Genomic DNA, 22,496 nt, shown 5'->3' with positions numbered 1-22,496 from the left:
AAATTGAGTTATATATACGTTTATTCATGAATTATTACTTATTTAAATGTTGGGAGCTCATAGTTGTGAACAATAGTTGTTCATTGGATGAACGTAATTTTATCTTGCCACCTATATTTCATCTAAACAAATCAAGTTACATCAGTCTATCTTGATTGTGTTACGTGAACACCACATAGATTTGTGGGTGGAATGTCATTTGAATATGTTCATTCAACTAATGTGCTTTTAATTGAAACTAAATGTTTGTAGCTACTTAGTCGAGTCTAATTCATTTAAATTTAGTTTGAATTGGTCAAACACTTTAGTGCAACACAATTCAGTCTTGTTGAATGAACTAATGTAGGTTTTGTCTGTTTAATTAGTGTTGTTTTCATTGCGAGTGTAAGCATTCATTTTAATTAAATTACCAAATATTCACTAACATACATAAAAAGGACAACATGCAAAACCATTTGACATTTTATTCAACATGTGGCTTTTACAACTGCCCAGATCCTGTTCTCAGCTTTCCCCCTTTAACCATCTCATGCTAAACTTCCCTTTGGTTTTCATATTAGAAACCGACCCACATCCTCAAATTACCTGCGTTCCACCTTAGAATGTAAAAAACAACAGTCCTAACTGCAGCAAGAGGATTAGAATCTTTTCCAACCTTTGGAACAAAAGCATGTAGAATATTTTGCCAACAAAATAGTCGAGACTCATTAACAAAACAGCCTAAAAAAATATATTTTAGGATTTGTGCCTGACTTCGTCATTTCAAGTTTTAAAACTCTAAGTGCAGCAATTCAACTTTTTGAACCCATTTATAAAAATGCAATAAAATAGACATTGGAATCTACAAAATATTCTTGGCCCATAATAAAAAAACATGCATGACAACAATATGCATATTAACACCATTTTAAACACTGAATTATTACAACACGTGTCGTGCACTGCCCAAAAACATTAAAATAAATCAGTAGTGTAAAAGCTACTGTAAAAGAAATAGTCTTTACAAAAAATCTTTGTAAATACAAATACTCAATTTTAAAGGAGTCTATAAACATTACTGGTGTATTTATTCTCTTTAACATTTAAGAGAAGGCATTCATTGTGTGTTCGTGTGCGAGTATGACTGCTCCACTCACAGAAAAGACACAATTGTCCATGTAGTAAAATCAGTGTAGATGTGTGTTCAAAAACAATGCTGTGTGTCTGCTCCACCCACACACAAACGTAGGAGACTTTTCAACCTGAGACAACAATCTTCAACAACAGTCTCAGTCCATTGCTTACTTCAAATTTTGAAATTTCAAAACGAAAAACTAAAAAAAGAAATCAGAGATATGTACAAATACCAGGTTTCTATCGGTCTTCTTCAAGCTTATTCACTGCAGAAGCTTGTTTTTCAGGAACTGGGCCTTGGACGACAACCTCTGCCCATCCAGGTTCAGGAGAATCTTCTGCAGGACTTCAAAAGTGCATTTGAGCTCTGGTGGGTAGCTCAGGTTCAGACAGTATATCAGTCCAAAGAGCAGAGCACAGGCAATCGCAATGTTACCCAAACCACTGAGGACCTCCACGTCCTCAATCAGGACACCAATGTCCTCTGGCTCATCTTCAGGCTCCGCACCCACCTTCTGTATGACGCAGACTCCCATCACAGTTTGCCCCATGGAAGTGTTGGCCCCAGTGTCTATGTTCTGTGAAGTATGACAATAAATACAGGGGCATAAAAAGTATTTTATAAGCAGAGGTCTACCCATTTTAATACAAACCCTGGAGATGGCCACCATGAGATGTCTCATTTTTCTTCCAGCTGCCCGACCTTTGCATCTAAAGATCTCCATCATGCGTGGAGAGTGCCGGTCAAGCTCAGCAAAGAATGTAGAGAGCAGAGGCACAGTTGATATGAGCATGAACTCTTTATCCATCTGAAAAACATCAACAATGCACTTGTCACTCACCTTATTCGAAAATTACAACAATATACAACATAGGAAGGAGGAACAATGAATTACTAGCTGTTTGATCACTATATTACATCAGTGTCAGTGAGGAGAAAAACAACTGTTCAACACTATTATATTTGATTTGTCATTATCTTTTTGTACTTGTGTGTGCACACAGTCAGGGGGCATACGTAAAACCACGACATGTACCTCGTTCTGAGTGAACAGAGCCGGCCATCTGCTTTTGAAGTCGGCAACCAAGGGCTGTCCTTGAGGAACTTCTTGCCTTCTATATGAGAAACACTCATCAGTCTTCTCCATTTTCTCTGTCACTCTATGGCCGTTGTTTCTCTTCTTAATCTCTGGAAGCAGTGCAATTCTCTGGTTTTCCAGAGTGTCAGTGGTTTCTCCTTTTGGATGCTGCGGACAGTAATTGACTTCTGCCCTTCTGGGCTTTTTCATATTCAACGCTGCCTGAAATGTATCTTGGGCCTTGTTCTTTAGTGAATTTATCGTCACCTCATAACATCCCAGGCCTCTTAGTTTGGTCCGGAAGTTGGCCAGTTTATACTTGAGGCTAATCTTCCACCCGTAACAGCCATTGAAGGACCCCTGCTCCCTCAGACAGGGAGGTTCTTTCACAAGGGCTTCCGCAACATCATTCAGATCATTGTCAGTTGGGTAGGCTTTGTGTTTAATAATTTCTTCTGCCAGTCCTTCTAGAATGTGGGATTTCAGTTTCAGTTCCACTAGAACTGCACTCAGCTTTGGCCTTTTCAAGTTACAGTTCAGCCTCATAGCTAAAACTAGGGACCGTGAAGACACTTGGCCAAACCCAGTGCCTTGGAGATGCTGATGAACCTGAAGATGAAGCGGGGTCTGTGTTGTCCGTGTCAACAGAGGAGATTTAAAAGGAACTTGTTGAGCTTTGGACTGCTAGAGGTTGACGTGTCATTGCATCAGCTTCTGTATAACTTTGCAAGTTTAAAGTATACAAGTAAACAACCTTTAAAGTTGCTTTGTCATTTATTTCAGAGATTTCCGACAGGTTTATGAAGTCATTTCCAAAATCAGCATCTTGATATTGAAGACGGAAATCTTGTTGCAATCCAAAACCTGTCTTTATTGTCTGGCACAATTCCTCTATGGAGTCCGGTATCCCTGCTGGCAGAATCAGCTTCCTGGCATCATCTTCAACTCAGATAATCCTCAGTCTTATAGTCTGGGCCATTGTATGAACCTAAACAATAAACAACAAAAACACTGGTTGAATATTTCACGATAAAAAAACTCAGAGGCACTATTATGCCCTCCAATAGATCCTGTGCTACATCTGGAGGGCAGCCTGCTGGGACATGAAAATGGGTGAGATTCCTACTCAAAATGCAATCCCGTTTAACTCCACAGCACGCACTTGCCGTTTCGAGCGCACTCTTCAAATGGGCTTCATGAAGTTCCCGTCTTCTACGCTCAAAATAACCAGCAGTCAATGACTGGACTTCTGCTTTCTTGGCTGTGCAAAATCTACAGATATATTCAGCAGGAAAAACTTTCTACAAAACCTGCCAGCCCATGGGCCCCTAGACTGTCAGCTATTACGCAGTTCACAGTCCCTTTGATAAACTCGTTCAACTTCATGAAGACAATGCCATGTTGCTCCAAAATGAGCAGATCTTTCAAAAGTGGATCCAACACTTCATCATATCCAAATGTCCTCAAATCTTCACTTTCACAAAGAACAGCCAAATAAATTGATGAGAGAGCAGAATGAGAGCCAGGAGGCAAATTGTCCAAGACCCAACATACTTGAGTTATATGTCCTTCAATTTCTCTATCCAGTAATTTATTGTGACTCAGTATTTCCTGCACTGTAATAAAGGGATGTACTGAAATGACCTCTTTTGGTCAACAAATAAATATTCAATAGGATCTAACATTTAGCTTGTTGCTTTCTTTCATAAGAAGTGGCAAGAGGGCCAAACTTTACCAAAAGTTTAGCCACAGAGTTAGAAACACACAGAATTGGCAAGTTTTTCAATAACAGCCTGACAAATATGGAGGTTTATGGCTTTTGAACATTTCTGTAACTGTACGCTTTGTGACAGGCACACTAGCTGAACTTAACAAAAAAATGCAACTCTTCCAATTACTCATCTACGCCTTTTGCTGAAATATATTTTCCAATTTTAATAACATTACGGCTATTTTTCGCTCAATTAGTTCGGGCACGTTTTCAACAGCACCATCATCACTTTCTGTCACTGACTCAGTTTCAACATCACCATATGATCCGTCAGCAGAACAGCCAGCCCTCACATTATCAGAGGTATCTGACACTTGCAATGGGTGCACTGATGCAACCACACTGGCTTTTACATCTTTTAGTGTGTGTGGATGATGCTTTCTCTTTTTGTGTGTATAAAATGTGCTGTAAATATTTGTCTTGAAAGGGCAACCAAGAAACACACAACTAACAGTCTCGTTACTTCGGAGATGTGTTCCACTACGAACAAAAGAATCTCTCTCTGTGGAGAGGTCACTGCATTCACATAACTCACATTTAGAAGTTACTGAACTGGAAACGGTCTGTGTAAACTGAGATGAATGTGCTTTATAGACATGGGTGTTGAGTCCACTCCACGTCTTGAATGTGGACAATTCACATACATGCACAGATACTGTTGGCCTCTTCCATGATGATGATTTAGTTTATAATGTTTTAGTAAGTTGTACCTACTACTCTCCCGAGCAACACAATGTTTGCACTGCCACATACACGTCACTGAAAGAAAATAAAAATAAAATGAATTAACAAATGATAAAAATAAATATACCATATTTCTCAAATACAGGCTTGGGGGACAAACAAGGGTGGATAAACTCCTGGACCATGCTGCATGCCAACTAGTTAACAGATAAACAATAATGTGACAAAAATATTAACTTACCATGTATTGTTGAGGAGGTGCGTACAGACCTCAAAGCATGGGGACACTGCTTTATTTTGTGATGTATTTCTGGTAAAAAGATAAATCGTTTAAAAAAGTTAAAAGAGAAGTAATATTTATATTATATGGGCTAAGTATTACAATAGCTATAATTACATAGACTGAAATGTGAAGAATGGTACTTACGTTTTTCATACTAGGTGCCAGTTTGTTTTGTAGTGTCACAAGTCCGTCTATTGTTCATCAATTGAAGTCGATCGTTTTTGCGGATTATATGAATAAATGACTCTTATTGGCTCTTTACTCGTGAAGGCTTTTACAGTAACTTACAGTAACATATAACTCGTGTAGTTGTCATCAACTCTCCGACGCTGTCTGGCTCTCCTCCGCTGAGCTCCGTGGGGGGGGGGCTGAGGCCCAACCGCGATGAAACGCAGAGGAGAAGAAACGACAGCGTCCATGACAGCAAAACACAGTAGAGCCTATATATGTTACTGTCCTAATGTACGTGAACTCAGTTCATGTCAGCTCAGTGTGAGAGCCTCGACTGCGTCTTGCTGTCATTTGTGGTCACGCTACTCCCCCCCCCCCCTCAACGTCACACGGGTCCGTCGATAAGTGTTGGGCTATAACTTGAGCTTCTCTGGACACTGACAATGACTTACAGTAACTGCACCACTCGAAACACAACCGTTTACCGTGACTCGACTACATCCGGGCATCCCCCGGATTCGCTCGTGTTGAACACAGAAACACACACTTAAGTGAAACCTAGCCATAGCAAAGTTAAGCTAGCGCTAACGGTGAGAAACACGAGGGACCAACTGAGATATGTCGATTAACTACTATTTATTACTCGCCCTATTTAACTAAATAAATTCATATATCTGAATAACTCACCTTAATATCAAGGATGCCAAACGAACAGGTGAGAGTCGCGTTGCAGGTGCTGGTTAGTCGGTTAACGTCCATGAAATGTTCCACTCCCGCCTGTTCGAACTTTTTCAGGATCCGGTCGGCGAAGCGCATGCGCAATAGCTAACCATATCGGATTCATTGTTTTGAAGGACCTCGTTCTCATGAGGTTGACATGAATGAATTATATTCATCAGAAATGTCTTTAAGTCATGAACATCAAACAAGAACGAATCATGTAATGAACATAAACACGATTAATTCATTTAATGGAAACATAATTCTTGTGAACTAATCAAACACATCACCAAGTTGATTTTTCTGAGAGTAGTAAGTTCACTTAGTTAGTTTGTGTGTTTATACTTTTATTATTTTCATAATAAATGTTTTTCTTAAACACAAATGTTTTCCAACCTCTGAACTCCATATCCTTCATCTTTACTAACTACTGACGTGGTCATTTTGGTTAAAGTTAACAATTTAATTATTCATCAAGTTCCAAATTTGTAGTTAATACTTTCATGAGACTTAATCAATAAATTGTCTCTTTCCCTTCCTTTGAAGGCTGGTGCCCCGAGGTAGCTTTAATGTAAACTAAAGTTATTATTTAATATTAATATTAAATATGTTTCTGACTGCCACATTTATTGAAAGCCCAAAGTCACACCATATAATGCTGTCACACTTAAGGTATAATAATCACAACAAAATGTACAATCATTTGATGATGTCATACTTTTTACTTCACTCACACAAATTAATGAGCAAACTTGAGCTGATTTGAATTTATAAAACCATCTTTTCATTTTCTGAACTTGTTTCTATTTGTTTGCACTTTGCTTCTGTCTCTTTAATAAGACTTCAGCTCTGCAGCTACGTCACAGACTCCCCCCCCCTGCACTTCCTGTTGATATTTAACTTTCACTTTCACTCTGTAGCAGAACTTCCTCTGAACATTTAACACTCAGCAGATCACAAACATATTCAAGCAGCTATTTTACACCAAGTCTCTTGTCTGTGTGAGCTTGTTGCTGCCAAATGACTTTTGACCAGTTTTCAAATCCAAGGCTTGAATTACTTTTTACAATCGTGTCCTGACACACCAGAGAAACCAGGAAACATCTGTTCCTCCCTGAAGAGACGCAGGCTGAAAACCAGACGATCACATTCACCTTCCAAACCAAACTGAACCAAACCAGACCAAATGTCCTGAGTGAGTCCAGCTACAGGAGAGAAGAGTCAAACTACAACCTGCCGACGCTCCACACACTGACCGTGAGTTTAACAAACACCTCGACTCAGAGAGGAAGTAAACCTCAGTGAACCACGTGGAGCTGTGACTGACTGACTGTCTGTTTTCAGCTTCACCTGGAGACTCAATGGCTTCCAGATCAGAAGAGGATCTCTGCTGTCTAATCTGCCATTATGTCTTAAGAGATCCTGTCCTTCTGTCATGTAGCCACAGCTTCTGTGAAGACTGTGTGAAGAGCTGGTGGAAAGACAAAGAAGTAAAAGAGTGTCCACTTTGTAAGAGAAGATCTTCAAAGGATCAACCACCTAACCTGGCGTTAAAGAACCTGTGTGAGACCTTCTTACAGGAGAGAGATCAGAGCTCTTCACATGCTCTCTGCAGTCTGCACTCAGAGAAACTCACACTCTTCTGTCTGGACCATCAGCAGCCAGTGTGTCTCGTCTGCAGAGATTCAGAAAAACACACCGAGCACAGAATCAGACCCATCGATGAAGCTGCACAACAACACAAGAAGCAGCTTCAGGAAACTCTGGAGCCCTTGAAGGAGAAGTTACAGTGTTTTGAACGTGTTAAAGTAGAGTTTGAACAAACAGCAGAACACATTAAGGTCCAGGCCGGACTCACAGAGACGCAGATCAAGGAGCAGTTTAAAAAGCTTCATCAGTCTCTGGAGGAGGAAGAGGAGGCCAGGATGGCTGCACTGAGGGAGGAAGAGGAGCAGAAGAGTCGGATGATGAAGGAGAAGATTGAGTCTCTGAGCAGAGACATAACGGCTCTTTCAGACACAATCAGAACCACAGAGGACGAGCTGAGAGCTGAAGACGCTCCTGCTCCTGCTCAACTACAAGGCTGCAGTGGAACGAGTCCAGCAGCGCCCCCTGCTGGATGATCCACAGCTGGCCTCAGGAGCTCTGATAGACGAGGCCAAACATCTGGGCAACCTGAGCTTCAACATCTGGAACAAGATGAAGGACGTGGTCTCCTACAGTCCTGTGGTTCTGGACCCAAACTCTGCTCATCCAGATCTCGTCCTGTCTGAAGGTCTGACCAGTTTGAGAGAAGGAGAGGAACAGAAGCTTCCTGACAATCCAGAGAGGTTTGATGAATACATCTCAGTCCTGGGATCTGAGGGTTTTAACTCAGGGACTCACAGCTGGGACGTCCTGGTTGGAGACAGTACACACTGGACAGTGGGTGTAAGAGCAGAGTCTGTCCAGAGGAAGGGAGACGAACTGTCTGGAACATGGGGAATATGGTTCTATGAAGGTGAATACAAAGCAGAGTCACCATCAGCATCATCTGATCTCTCTGTGAAGAAGATCCAGAGGATCAGAGTGAAACTGGACTGGAACAGAGGAGAACTGTCGTTCTCTGATCCTGATACTAACAAACACATTCACACCTTCACACACACTTTCACTCAGAAGATGTTTCCATACTTTAACACTGGAGATCACTTGAAGCTGTTACCTGTGAATGTCTCTGTGACGCTGGATCAGAGCAGTTAGAGAGAAAGATTTTATTCATCATGTTTATTTCTTCAAGAGAAATCTGCTGAATCTAAATGTTAAACTCGTTATTCTAAAGCTTTGTTTATTTCTCCTTTACTTCTCACTGTTTTATTTCTCTGTCGACTTTTCCTTGTAAAAGATTTCATTATTTTCTGATCTTTATCTTTGGTTTGTTTTTTACTTTCATGGAAAATGTTTTCTATCATTTAGATTTTGTGTGGATCCATGAAGTCGAGCAAACTGATGAAGATCCACATAAAAACACATTTATCAATAACAGCTGATCATTGTTCACATTCAACAAACTTTATTAAAACTCACACATGAGACATGATTCATGTTTAATCACATAAAGTCTGTTCACATATGAAATAATCCAACATATATGAACATTTGTCTGTTTGATGTGATGAAGCCAAAATGATTCTGTCTGTAAAAGTGTTTATTCAACAGCAGCCTAGTGATGTGATTTTAATATTGTGATCAAAATAATAAAAACTATGAAACAGAAACAGAGTTTTGACCTTTTTTAAGTTGACATGTAAATATAAAGCCAAAATGCTGCTGTCACAAACTCTGGTCTGGAGCTGGAGATCTACATTCAGGGTAAATTCAGTCAAACAATGTGATGACATCATGACTCTGTGGTGGAGTCTCAGTTAACTGTGATTACATTTCACACTTTTACCTCATTGTCATGTTTCTTGTCTCACATCGTTTGGTTAAAGAGCAAACTAAGCATCCGCTTGCTAGGTAGCATTAGCCGCGCTAGCATTAGCTACGTTAGCATTAGCCTTGTTAGCTAACATTACCCACTAGCCACCATTCTTGAGGCCGTTAAAGTGAAGGTCATGGCCGACACACAATTCAACAAATTATAAAGTACATGCTGAATTAGTGACGTTCTCCATGTTTCATCTACAAACAGGCCAAGTGTTATAGTGTGATTAATTAAACACAATCACAAGTATCACTGATATTATTTTCTATATATTTAGTGTTAAAGGTTTAACGTATGTCTGACCTGCAGTTAACATGGGAGGGTAAGTAATCTTTTGAAAAACAATTATATATATATATATATGAATTAACTATTGATGACTACAGTGAGATGTGGAGATGGAAGATTTCATCCTCGTAGTTTCCTTGTCCTCACCAATGATGATAATACAAAACAAATAGAAATTTGAACTCTACCATGTTCCATGCTGTGTGTTACTGATTCTCTCACCTTTGTCTCTACGACGTCTTTTGAACATAGAATTACTGTTTATTTTGTCTATGTTATCTTTAATTGATGAAATACAAAGTTCATCTTTGGTGTCTGTTCGCTGCAGCGGTTGGATTAACTTCACTTCAGCAGCTTCACCCACACAAACTGCTGCATGTTCGTATTTATGCATTTAAAAAGGAAAATGCACATTAATTAACAAGTGTAGTGGAGTCCATCATATAATGGGTCAGATTTAATGATGCAGGCTAGTTTTCATCTGCAGGTTGATGGTAGAAAAACATACAAATACGTAAATAACAACACAAGTACACACACAGTACATTAGAATCAACATGATAGTCATATTCTTATTCATCATCCTCATGTAGCCCAGTGACTGTGGAGCTTTTCTTTACTGAAGCTAAATGTGACGATGTAAAATAAAAACACAGTCAAATAAAAGTGTACGAGGTGAATTTATAGAACGAGAGTGAAAATAAATGATTATTCACAAATAACAAAGATCTACAGATGTAACACTGGTGTTTGTGGGAAACAGAGATTTAAGTGAAGTGAACGCGACCGAGAGATTCGATTCAAAACACAAGAAACTAGCTTCACTGGTTTTATCGGATTCAAACAACGTGTAAGTGAGAAAACGTCCATGAAGCTACTTTAAGTTCGGCTCCGTTCAGCTCATGTTCCTCTGGCTCTCGATGCTTTTATTCATTTCTGTTTCACACCGTCGAGTTTTAAATTTCCCTCTTTCAAAACACAACTGCCTCATTTCCGCTGCTTCTTCTTCTTCTCCGAGACTCCAGCTGACTGCTGCAGCGCCCCCTCTCTGCGGTGACAGGATAACACATCTTCTGCATTGTAACTCAAACAGAAGTGAAGGAAACACCAGGGTCCTTGAATCATGAAGAAGAAAATGGACACTTGAATTTTAATAAACTTCCAACAACCTGTGTCCAGGGGGACGTGCATGTCCAGTGCATGTGAGTGGTCACATGATCTCTGCAGGCGTGTGAGACGTGTTGGACGGAGATTAAAACTGATGCAGAGACAAAACACCTGTGAGCACAGAGAGCGTTTTAGTTTGGAAATGCCTTAGTGGTATTAATGTAACTCTAAAGCAAGAACAGAGTGTGGGAATGGAAGAGGAAACATTCTCAGTGTAGAGGTTGGCAAACTTCACTTATGCAACATTAATGAAAAAACATTTGTCAAAGGAAAACATTTATTATGAATATAATAAAGTATAAAAACACAAATTACTAACGGTGTACTTACTAAACAAAGACAGGTATGTGAGTATGCATGTGTGTGTCTGTGTGAGTCAGCGTGCTTTCAAAATGGCGGCTGGCCAAAGACATAACACCCTTTCCCCCCCTATTGGAATCTTTGCGACATGTAGCGGGGGTCCGAGCTAAGTAGGTGAAGGGATATGCATGTGTCTGTGTGTGTGCCAAATTAGACAAAGTTACTAGATTGGATGCAATGAAAGACTGAAGAGCATAACAGACTAACATTACTTTCTCAATAACTTGTACCCAAAATATCACAACACCACAAATCAAACTTATAAACCTCACACAGAATCGAATAAACAGTCTTGCTTAGCCTAGTATAATTATTAAGCCCAGTTGTGTTACCCGTCTGTGGAAAGGGGGAAAAGGAAGTTGCTGTGCAGTTCGAAGTTCTGTGAAGTCTTCTGGCTGGTTGTGGCTCCTGCCTTAGTGATTCTGTTGAGCTGTGTAGCTCAGTTGCTGGTTGAAGTTGTCAAGCAGGACATCGAGTCACTGCTAGGACGTTGGTAGAGCTTGGAGTACGAGGAGGTTTCCTTGGTGAGATGAGCTGGAAGCTGCACCTTTGTGCTCCTCTCGAAGAGTTGGATGGGAAGAGAAGATGTGAGCTGGAGAAGAGGGTCGACAGCCTTCCCTCCTGTAGAAGGATTGTAGGAAGAGGACAGAAGAGACAGAAGAGGGGGAGAACAAGCCTTATATTGGCCCGGTGACTTCACAGATCATGGGGTCCAGAGTGACCAATGGGAGTTGAAACCTGTGTCCCTGGGGGGGTTTTCACACCTCTGTGTGACGTTGATGGTCCCTGGGAGACTGAGTTCCTTGCTCTGGTTTTTGATGGTCCCTGGGAGACTGAGTCCTGGGGGAACATGCGGCTTCAGGCTTTTGACTGAACATGTGATACCGAAGTGTTGTCTCACAAAAACCAGGTCCCAACAAGGGGGTCCGCGGAGGTACTGCATGGGGGTCGCAACATTTTTGATTCTACAATTTTTATATATTTTTGTAATTTTTTTTTCAACCAATTTAATTTAAATGTCGTTAAATACACATTAACATGAATCCAACATATTGTAGCGAACGGATAAATGGAGGCAGAAGACGTTATCTTTCAGCAATGCACACGTTCAGCGACACACAGGAGCTCTCTCAAGCTGGGCACCGGTTCACTCACAGCAGGAGACGAGCCTGGACCTGTCCCTCCACGCCTCCTGGACACAAACAGGAGGACCCGCCTCGCTGCTGTGCCAATCACGAGGCCGCATGTTACACGCTGGCTCTGTCAGGTTCCGTGATTGATTGGAGCCTATTCAGTCCCCAGCTGACTAAGATCCCAGACACAAGGACGCACGCTGCAATATTATTAAAAAGAAGATACCTTTGTAAAAAAAATAGAACAAATAACAAATTAAAAACTACGACATTTAGTTCACCCATGAATCGATCTGGCAAAGAACAGAGGAAATGGGCCTTTTATATATACTGGGTGACTGATGGAAAGCAGGTGAGTCTGGGGGTGGGGCAGGTAATGGGATCCGTGGGAAGGGGTGATGCAGAGCAGGGGGGAGTGGCTGAATTCTGAAACGACATGAGAATTAGTACATGAAAAACCAGATAACAGAAAATGAAAATGCTATGAGCTGACTGAAGTTGTGACAATTTGTAATACTTAAGTTGTGAGGAAAATAGAAATATGGAAATATATGAATGTAATTAAACTAATGTATACAGTGTAAAGACAGTAAAGATATATGCAGTGTAGAATATGTACAGTGAATGTATTGCACATGAACCGTTGATATTGCACAGGCAGATGAATCTGGCACAGTTAAGAGTTAAAGTGTTAGAGTGCAGTCCATCAGGGGGGGGTGCATAGTTTGTACTGGCAGCAGAGCTGCTTGTACATTTGTTTCAGCTTGTACAGGTTTCATCATCCAGCATCTCAAGCTCCACCCTCTCCTGACTCACCTGAGAAACCAGGAAGCATCTGTTCCTCCCTGAAGAGACGCAGGCTGAAAACCAGACGATCACATTCACCTTCCAAACCAAACTAAACCAAACCAGACCAAACGTCCTGAGTGAGTCCAGCTACAGGAGAGAAGAGTCAAACTACAACCTGCCGACGCTCCACACACTGACCGTGAGTTTAACAAACACCTCGACTCAGAGAGGAAGTAAACCTCAGTGAAGTTCGTGGAGCTGTGACTGACTGACTGTCTGTTTTCAGCTTCACCTGGAGACTCAATGGCTTCCAGATCAGAAGAGGATCTCTGCTGTGCCGTCTGCCATGATGTCTTCAGAGATCCTGTTCTTCTGTCATGTAGCCACAGCTTCTGTGAAGACTGTGTGAAGAGCTGGTGGAAAGACAAAGAAGTAAAAGAGTGTCCACTTTGTAAGAGAAGATCTTCAAAGGATCAACCACCTAACCTGGCGTTAAAGAAGCTGTGTGAGACCTTCTTACAGGAGAGAGATCAGAGCTCTTCACATGATCTCTGCAGTCAGCACTCAGAGAAACTCAGACTCTTCTGTCTGGACCATCAGCAGCCAGTGTGTCTCGTCTGCAGAGATTCAGAGAAACACAGCGACCACAGATTCAGACCCATCGATGAAGCTGCACCACAACACAAGAAGCAGCTTCAGGAAACTCTGGAGCCCTTGAAGAAGAAGTTACAGTGTTTTGAACGTGTTAAAGTAAAGTTTGAACTAACAGCAGAACACATTAAGGTCCAGGCCGGACTCACAGAGACGCAGATCAAGGAGCAGTTTAAAAAGCTTCATCAGTTTCTGGAGGAGGAAGAGGAGGCCAGGATGGCTGCACTGAGGAGGAAGAGGAGCAGAAGAGTCGGATGATGAAGGAGAAGATTGAGTCTCTGAGCAGAGACATAACGGCTCTTTCAGACACAATCAGAACCACAGAGGACGAGCTGAGAGCTGAAGACGCCTCGTTGCTGCTCATCAAACTAGGCTGCAGTGGAACGAGTCCAGCAGCGCCCCCTGCTGGATGATCCACAGCTGGCCTCAGGAGCTCTGATAGACAAGGCCAAACATCTGGGCAACCTGAGCTTCAACATCTGGAACAAGATGAAGGACATGGTCTCCTACAGTCCTGTGGTTCTGGACCCAAACTCTGCTCATCCAGAACTCGTCCTGTCTGAAGATCTGACCAGTTTGAGACGAGGAGAGAAACAGAAGCTTCCTGACAATCCAGAGAGGTTTGATTATTACTCTCAGTCCTGGGATCTGAGGGTTTTAACTCAGGGACTCACAGCTGGGACGTCCTGGTTAGAGACAGTACTGCTGGGCAATGGGTGTGTCAGCAGAGCCTCTCCAGTGGAAGGGAGACAAAACTGTCTGGAACATGGGGAATATGGTTCCATGAAGGTAAATACTCAGCATCGTCACCATCAGGATTATCTGTTCTCTCTGTGCAGAAGATCCAGAGGATCAGAGTGAAACTGGACTGGAACAGAGAGAACTGTCGTTCTCTGATCTTGATACTAACAAACACATTCACACCTTCACACACACTTTCACTCAGAAGATGTTTCCATACTTTAACACTGAGATCACTTGAAGCTGTTACCTGTGAATGTCTCTGTGATGCTGGATCAGAGCAGTTTGAGATAAAGAAGATTTTATTCATCATGTTTATTTCTTCAAGAGAAATCTGCTGAATCTAAATGTTAAACTCGTTATTCTAAAGCTTTGTTTATTTCTCCTTTTACTTCTCACTCATTTTTATTTCTCCTGTCGACTTTTCCACGTGTGTAAAAAGATTTCATTATTTTCTGATCTTTATCTTTGGTTTGTTTTTTACTTTCATGGAAAATGTTTTCTATCATTTAGATTTTGTGTGGATCCATGAAGTCGAGCAAACTGATGAAGATCCACATAAAAACACATTTATCAATAACAGCTGATCATTGTTCACATTCAACAAACTTTATTAAAACTCACATGAGACATGATTCATGTTTAATCACATAAAGTCTGTTCACATATGAAATAATCCAACATATATGAACATTTGTCTGTTTGATGTGATGAAGCCAAAATGATTCTGTCTGTAAAAGTGTTTATTCAACAGCAGCCTAGTGATGTGATTTTAATATTGTGATCAAAATAATAAAAACTATGAAACAGAGTTTTGACCTTTTTTAAGTTGAGATGTAAATATAAAGCCAAAATGCTGCTGTCACAAACTCTGGTCTGGAGCTGGAGATCTACATTCAGGGTAAATTCATTTAAACAATGTGATGACATCATTACTCTGTGGTGGAGTCTCAGTTAACTGTGATTACATTTCACACTTTTACCTCATTGTCATGTTTCTTGTCTCACATCGTTTGGTTAAAGAGCAAACTTAGCATCCGCTTGCTAGTTAGCATTAGCCGCACTAGCATTACCTACGTTAGCATTAACCTTGTTAGCTAACATTACCCACTAGCCACCATTCTTTACATTACATTACATTTCATTTTGCTGACGCTTTCATCCAAAGCGACTCACAATAAGTGCATCAACCATGAGGAACAAACCCAGAACAACAAGAATCAAGAAAGTTGCTCTGGGTCAAGAAAGCCAAACTACAAAGTGCTATAAGTAAGTGCCATTGAAGTGCTACTAAATTGTTAGTTTAAACTTATATTCAAGGTATAGTCGGAAGAGGGGTGTTTTTAGTTTGCGGCGGAAGATGTGTAGACTTTCTGTCCTGATGTCAATGGGGAGCTCATTCCACCGTTTAGGAGCCAGGACAGAAAACAGTTTTGATTTTGTTGAGTGTTCAGCTCGCAGTGAGGGAGCAACAAGCCGATTGGCAGATGCAGAGCAGAGTGAATGGGCTGGGGTGTAACGTTTGACCATGTCCTGGATGTAGACTGGACCCGATCCGTTCGCAGCACGGTACGCAAGTACTAGTGTTTTGAAACGGATGCGAGCAGCCACCGGTAACCAGTGAAGGGAGCGGAGGAGCGGAGTAGTGTGGAGACTGTAAACCGTGGCATACAATACACTGTACTTAAACTTGTTCTCATACCTAACCTTTATATATATTACAGTATTCCCTTAGCTTTATTCAACATCACACATAAATGAATGCACTGTGCTCATAAAAAACTGTGACCTATGCCTTAGAAAGTATTCAAGCAGCTGCCCCAGGTTCTGAAGGGCAGATAGGAAAGGCGTTGTCTTGTCTGATGAATACGCATGCTTACGCACACAGAACATACAGCCGATAAAGCAGGAACACAATGTTTCTCACTCCAGTGAACAACAACACCGTATCTGCAAAACTACTGAAGACCCACGAGGCTTCAGCCGGGTCAAGGCTTGTTTGTAAAACACAAAACCAAACACTGTCAGAATGTGAAGATTTGCCCAGCAAACTGTCAAGGAGGGGCGAACCTGGGAGAGGCTCCTCACTATTCGCGGATTCCAGTGCCAAGAGGCTGGGACCACGCCTGCGCACCAGCAAGGGAGAGCCAGGTCTAATCCACGGTGACTCCCCCTCGTTATTGACCAATGAAGTTCTACCTACTATTATAAGTATTGCACCCGCCGTCCGTTCGGGGCGACTCTTGACTACCCTGTGCTACTAGATAGCCGAGGCTGTGCATTGAGTGCCCATAGCTATGTGCTCATAGCTATGCTGTACCTTTTCATTGCTTCTGAATAAATACTTGTTGAACCAAACCGAGTCCGGCTCTTCTCATATCTCGGGACAAAAGAACACGACAAGGGACACGAGAGCCTGCCTAAGAACTTCAGCACAAGCAATTGGCCACGACACAAAGTCTGACCAGCAGATGCACAACAACAGGAGCCACCACCAGCAAGACCAGTTCACTGGACTTTAAACAGCACCTCAAAAAGGACCTTTCCCCCGTTTCATGAACTGGTAACATAACTGGGCTAATTACACGAGGCCTATGCACAGGACTGTTGAATTCTATTCATGTGATTGTGGGAATCTAGACGACTGGCTCCTGTGACGTGGCTCAAGGTCACATGACCAGCCGGTAGGCAGGAAACATGAAAAGTCTACCGGGTTCAGCAGAGGGTCCCTTGACTCTGCTGCATGCGGATTGCTGCGGTGGACATCTCCCTTTAATGCAGGTGTGTGAATTGATTGTGGCAGCGTTCACTCTGGCAGCGTTTATAATGAGCGCAGCATGAGTTTGATTGTATGACTCTGATCCTACCAGGGTGATAGCCGGTTGCCAGCATCCCGTCCATAACCGAGGGAACGGGAGCAAACATAACTGATGGTAATGTTTATAGCACCGTAAGCTTCTTTCTACAGCACTGAATAGCTGCGGCTTGTTCGATCCAGCTTGTGTCTCGCTACGTGACCGTTTGTTCGGCGCCTCGTGGACGCTTCACATGGTCACAGCATTTTTTAACCTGTGTTTATCAACACCAAAAAATGGGTATTGTGTAAAATCATATCTGTATGTTTCAGTGACGTGACCACCGACAAGCTGCCGTGGCGATATAGAGACCCCGAAGTGTCGCAGTAACACTGGCATTCGGCCCCGTCCTGCATTACTGTGCCACAGGTCTGTGTGTTTTCAAAGGAGGCTGATATTTGATTTCGTCTTTGAAGAATGTTTTTTTTTTCCTGAACAAACCAATGCAACATGTGGGGCTGGCAACTAACGTGTTTTGTCTGTTTCCTTAAAAGGGACCGGGCCAGCCACTGTTTCCTGTTGTTAGTTTATGGTTTCATTTCTTTGTTCGAATTGTTTTATCTCTTAACAGCTGTCTGCTTGCTGGGTTATGTGGACGACCCGCATATAGATATGTTTTAATTTGCTAACCTCTAGTGAATCTGAATGTAGTTCATTCATTTTCTTTCTTGGTGATTGGCTGTAACGAGTCTGTTCTCCTCCTCTCTGCAGAGGATTCTGTAAAAGGCCGGGTCCATACCGACACACTGTCTCCGTCCTGTGGTCAGGCTGCACTGGGTAATCTTGTAGTGGTGTGTATTTGTAAACCTCAGTACTACATGAACTTTTTAGTATTTATTTGATGGTATAGTGCATGTTGCTGTCGTAGGCTCGCTGATAAGGAGTAAGGGTTTGAGGGTTCCTCCTGCCCCTGAGCGGGAGGTGGCGTAGTCGTGACAGTTTCTCTTGCCCAAGGGCACGACATTTAGTTTTATAAATTTGAGTTGTGTTGTTGTGATATTTGGTAATACGTTATTTGAAAGCTAATGTTGGTTCTGTGATGTTCTTCATAGAATCTGACTCTTTCTTTACATGTAACTAACTACTTCCTCTGACCCGGCACCAACACCTCACACACTCCTCTCCCCAAACACACACATGTGATCTCAGCCCCATGATCACAACACTCCAGGGGGTCTTTTGTCTTCATAGTGGCCAGCCGCCATTTTGAAACCACACTTTGTCACTCACTCACTCAAACACAGACACACACACACACACACACACACACACACACACACACACACACACACACACACACACACACACACACACACGCTCACACACGTATACTCACATTCACATGTATATAGTAAGTTCACTTGGTTAGTTTGTGTTTATATTTTTATTATTTTCAAAATAAATGTTTTTCTGAAACACAAATGTTGTCTTCATTAATGTTGCATAAGTGTGAAGTTTTCCAACCTCTGAACTCCATATCCTTCATCTTTGCTACTGACGTGGTCATTTTGGTTAAAGTTAATTATTAAATTATTCATCAAAGTTCCAAATTTGTAGTTAATACTTTCATGAGACATAATCAATAAATGTTCTCTTTTCCTTCCTTTGAAGGCTGGTGCCCCGAGGTAGCTTTAATGTAAACTAAAGTTATTATTTAATATTAATATTAAATATGTTTCTGACAGACACATTTATTGAATGCCCAAAGTCACATCATATAATGCTGTCACACTTAAGGTATAATAATCACAATAAAATGTACAATCATCTGATGATGTCATACTTTTTACTGCACTCACACACAAATTAATGAGCAAACTTGAGCTGATTTGAATTTTATAAAACCATCTTTTAATTTTCTGAACTTGTGTCCATTTGTTTGCACTTTGCTTCTGTCTCTTTAATGTGACTTCAGCTCTGCAGTTACGTCACAGACTCCCCCCCCCTGCACTTCCTGTTGATATTTAACTTTCACTTTCACTCGAGCAGAACTTCCTCTGAATTTTGAACACTCAGCAGATCACAAACATATTCAAGCAGCTATTTTACACCAAGTCTCTTGTCTGTGTGAGCTTGTTGCTGCCTAATGACTTTTGACCAGTTATCAAATCCAAGGCTTGAATTACTTTTTACAATCGTGTCCTGACACACCAGAGAAACCAGGAAGCATCTGTTCCTCCCTGAAGAGACGCAGGCTGAAAACCAGACGATCACATTCACCTTCCAGACCAAACTAAACCAAACCAGACCAGACGTCCTGAGTGAGTCCAGCTACAGGAGAGAAGAGTCAAACTACAACCTGCCGACGCTCCACACACTGACCGTGAGTTTAACAAACACCTCGACTCAGAGAGGAAGTGAACCTCAGTGAAGTTCGTGGAGCTGTGACTGACTGGCTGTCTGTTTTCAGCTTCACCTGGAGACTCAATGGCTTCCAGATTAGAAGAGGATCTCTGCTGTCCCGTCTGCAAAGATGTCTTCAGAGATCCTGTTCTTCTGTCATGTAGCCACAGCTTCTGTAAAGACTGTGTGAAGAGCTGGTGGAAAGACAAAGAAGTAAAAGAGTGTCCACTTTGTAAGAGAAGATCTTCAAGGTCAGAACCACCTTGTAACCTGGTGTTGAAGAACCTGTGTGAGACCTTCTTACAGGAGAGAGATCAGAGCTCTTCACATGCTCTCTGCAGTCTGCACTCAGAGAAACTCAGACTCTTCTGTCTGGACCATCAGGAGCCAGTGTGTCTCGTCTGCCGAGATTCAAAAAAACACAGCGACCACAGATTCAGACCCATCGATGAAGCTGCACCACAACACAAGAAGCAGCTTCAGAAAACTCTGGAGCCCTTGAAGAAGAAGTTACAGTGTTTTGAACGTGTTAAAGTAAAGTGTGAACAAACAGCAAAACACATTAAGGTCCAGGCCGGACTCACAGAGACGCAGATCAAGGAGCAGTTTAATAAGCTTCATCAGTTTCTGGAGGAGGAAGAGGAGGCCAGGATGGCTGCACTGTGGGAGGAAGAGGAGCAGAAGAGTCGGATGATGAAGAAGAAGATTGAGGCTCTGAGCAGAGACATAACGACTCTTTCAGACACAATCAGAACCACAGAGGACGAGCTGAGAGCTGAAGACGTCTCGTTCCTGCTCAACTACAAGGCTGCAGTGGAACGAGTCCAGCAGCGCCCCCTGCTGGATGATCCACAGCTGGCCTCAGGAGCTCTGATAGACGAGGCCAAACATCTGGGCAACCTGAGCTTCAACATCTGGAACAAGATGAAGGACATGGTCTCCTACAGTCCTGTGGTTCTGGACCCAAACTCTGCTCATCCAGTACTCGTCCTGTCTGAAGATCTGACCAGTTTGAGACGAGGAGAGAAACAGAAGCTTCCTGACAATCCAGAGAGGTTTGATTATTACTCCTTAGTCCTGGGATCTGAGGGTTTTAACTCAGGGACTCACAGCTGGGACGTCCTGGTTGGAGACAGTACTTACTGGACACTGGGTGTGTCAGCAGAGCCTGTCCAGAGGAAGGGAAACAAACAGTCTGGATCATGGAGAATAAGGTTCCGTGAAGGTAAATACACAGCAGTGTCACCATCAGCATCATCTGTTCTCTCTGTGCAGAAGATCCAGAGGATCAGAGTGAAACTGGACTGGAACAGAGGAGAACTGTCGTTCTCTGATCCTGATACTAACAAACACATTCACACCTTCAGACACACTTTCACTCAGAAGATATTTCCATACTTTAGCATTATAGATCACTTGAAGCTGTTACCTGTGAATGTCTCTGTGACGCTGGATCAGAGCAGTTAGAGAGAAAGATTTTATTCATTATTTTCTGATTTTTATCTTTGGTTTGTTTTTTACTTTCATGGAAAATGTTTTCTATCATTTAGATTTTGTGTGGATCCATGAAGTCGAGCAAACTGATGAAGATCCACATAAAAACACATTTATCAATAACAGCTGATCATTGTTCACATTCAACAAACTTTATTAAAACTCACATGAGACATGATTCATGTTTAATCACATAAAGTCTGTTCACATATGAAATAATCCAACATATATGAACATTTGTCTGTTTGATGTGATGAAGCCAAAATGATTCTGTCTGTAAAAGTGTTTATTCAACAGCAGCCTAGTGATGTGATTTTAATATTGTGATCAAAATAATAAAAACTATGAAACAGAAACAGAGTTCTGACCTTTTTTAAGTTGACATGTAAATATAACATTATCTGTCATTAAGTAGGATTTAACACTCAGATAGTTTCAGGTTTTTAAATCGAGTTATATATACGTTTATTCATGAATTATTACTTTTTAATGTCATACTTTTTACTTCACACACACACAAATTATTAAGCAAACCTGAGCTGATTTGGAAACACTGAATACACAACCTGTCATACTATGGTCATGACAGGTTGTGAGCGTCTCCATCATTATTTCCTAGCATCTGCGTTTCTGGACCAGCAGCAATTCAAAACCTTTCACATGAAAATGTAGCAAAACAGTCGAAGTGAAGCATCATCATCATTATTATCATCATCATCATCATCAGTTTAGCGACGCACAAGAAGAACAGAAGAGTGTAACCAGGACAAAAAGGTCAAAGTTCAAACAGTTTAAAGTGGCTTTTAAAAAGTAACGTCACAGTTTTAGGACGTTTCCCTTAGTGGCTTCATACTGAAGGACACATTCGTCTTCTTAGAAAGAGTCTCTCCCACACTCCCACACTCTCACACACACACACACACACACACACACACACACACACACACACACACACACACACACACACACACACACACACACACACACACACTCTTCGTTGACCTTGCCGCCTGCAGCCCCTGAGCGTTGCCTCGCTGCCATGACGACGCAGCTGTACCGCTTGTGGTCGGATAAACAGCAGCAGCTGGTTCCAATTGTGCTGTGTCATCAGTGTGTGTGTGTGTGTGTGTGTGTGTGTGTGTGTGTGTGTGTGTGTGTGTTGTGTGTGTGTGTGTCTTCTCATTAAGGCAGCACACACACACTCTTCCAGTCTTCCGTCTCACAAGGTGAAACCTCCTCCTCCTCTTCTTCTTCCCGCTCTCCTCCTACTCTCAACTCCCCCTCTCTTCCTTCTCTTCCTTCCTTTTCCATTAACTCTCTGAATCATAAACTTCACTTTTTAAGTCTCAGGTTGATTGACTGTAGTTTCGGGGGAAACCCCTCCCCCA

The 22,496-nt window shown here is 41.9% G+C and overlaps 2 protein-coding genes and 1 pseudogene across 3 annotated transcripts; 2 read left to right on the top strand and 1 right to left on the bottom strand.

The window, feature by feature from the left end:
- Window positions 1-450: 450 nt before the first annotated feature.
- On the bottom strand, window positions 451-3,525 carry LOC118116450. 2 transcript variants are annotated; one of them, XM_035168151.2, is made up of 3 exons: window positions 2,151-3,525; window positions 1,767-1,922; window positions 451-1,691 (listed from the first exon to the last, which is right to left on the bottom strand). In XM_035168151.2, the coding sequence occupies exons 1-3, from the start codon at window positions 2,736-2,738 to the stop codon at window positions 1,377-1,379; spliced, it is 1,059 nt and encodes a 352-aa protein (XP_035024042.2). In that variant the 5' UTR covers window positions 2,739-3,525; the 3' UTR covers window positions 451-1,376. The 2 variants fall into 2 exon arrangements, with proteins under 2 accessions (XP_035024042.2, XP_035024041.2); XM_035168150.2 differs by having other exon boundaries at window positions 451-1,922.
- A 3,504-nt stretch (window positions 3,526-7,029) lies between these two features.
- On the top strand, window positions 7,030-8,563 carry LOC118116449 (annotated as a pseudogene).
- An 11,135-nt stretch (window positions 8,564-19,698) lies between these two features.
- On the top strand, window positions 19,699-21,150 carry LOC118116584 (zinc-binding protein A33-like). Its single transcript, XM_035168365.2, has one exon. It carries the CDS (start codon window positions 19,699-19,701, stop codon window positions 21,079-21,081), a length of 1,383 nt encoding a protein of 460 aa, XP_035024256.2. The 3' UTR covers window positions 21,082-21,150.
- The last annotated feature ends 1,346 nt before the right edge of the window (window positions 21,151-22,496 follow it).

This window comes from Hippoglossus stenolepis, chromosome 10 (genome assembly GCF_022539355.2).
Source record: "Hippoglossus stenolepis isolate QCI-W04-F060 chromosome 10, HSTE1.2, whole genome shotgun sequence".
Lineage (NCBI taxonomy): Eukaryota > Metazoa > Chordata > Actinopteri > Pleuronectiformes > Pleuronectidae > Hippoglossus > Hippoglossus stenolepis.
The sequence above is the reverse complement of the archived record's forward strand: the minus strand, read 5'-3'. Positions and strand labels throughout refer to the sequence as shown.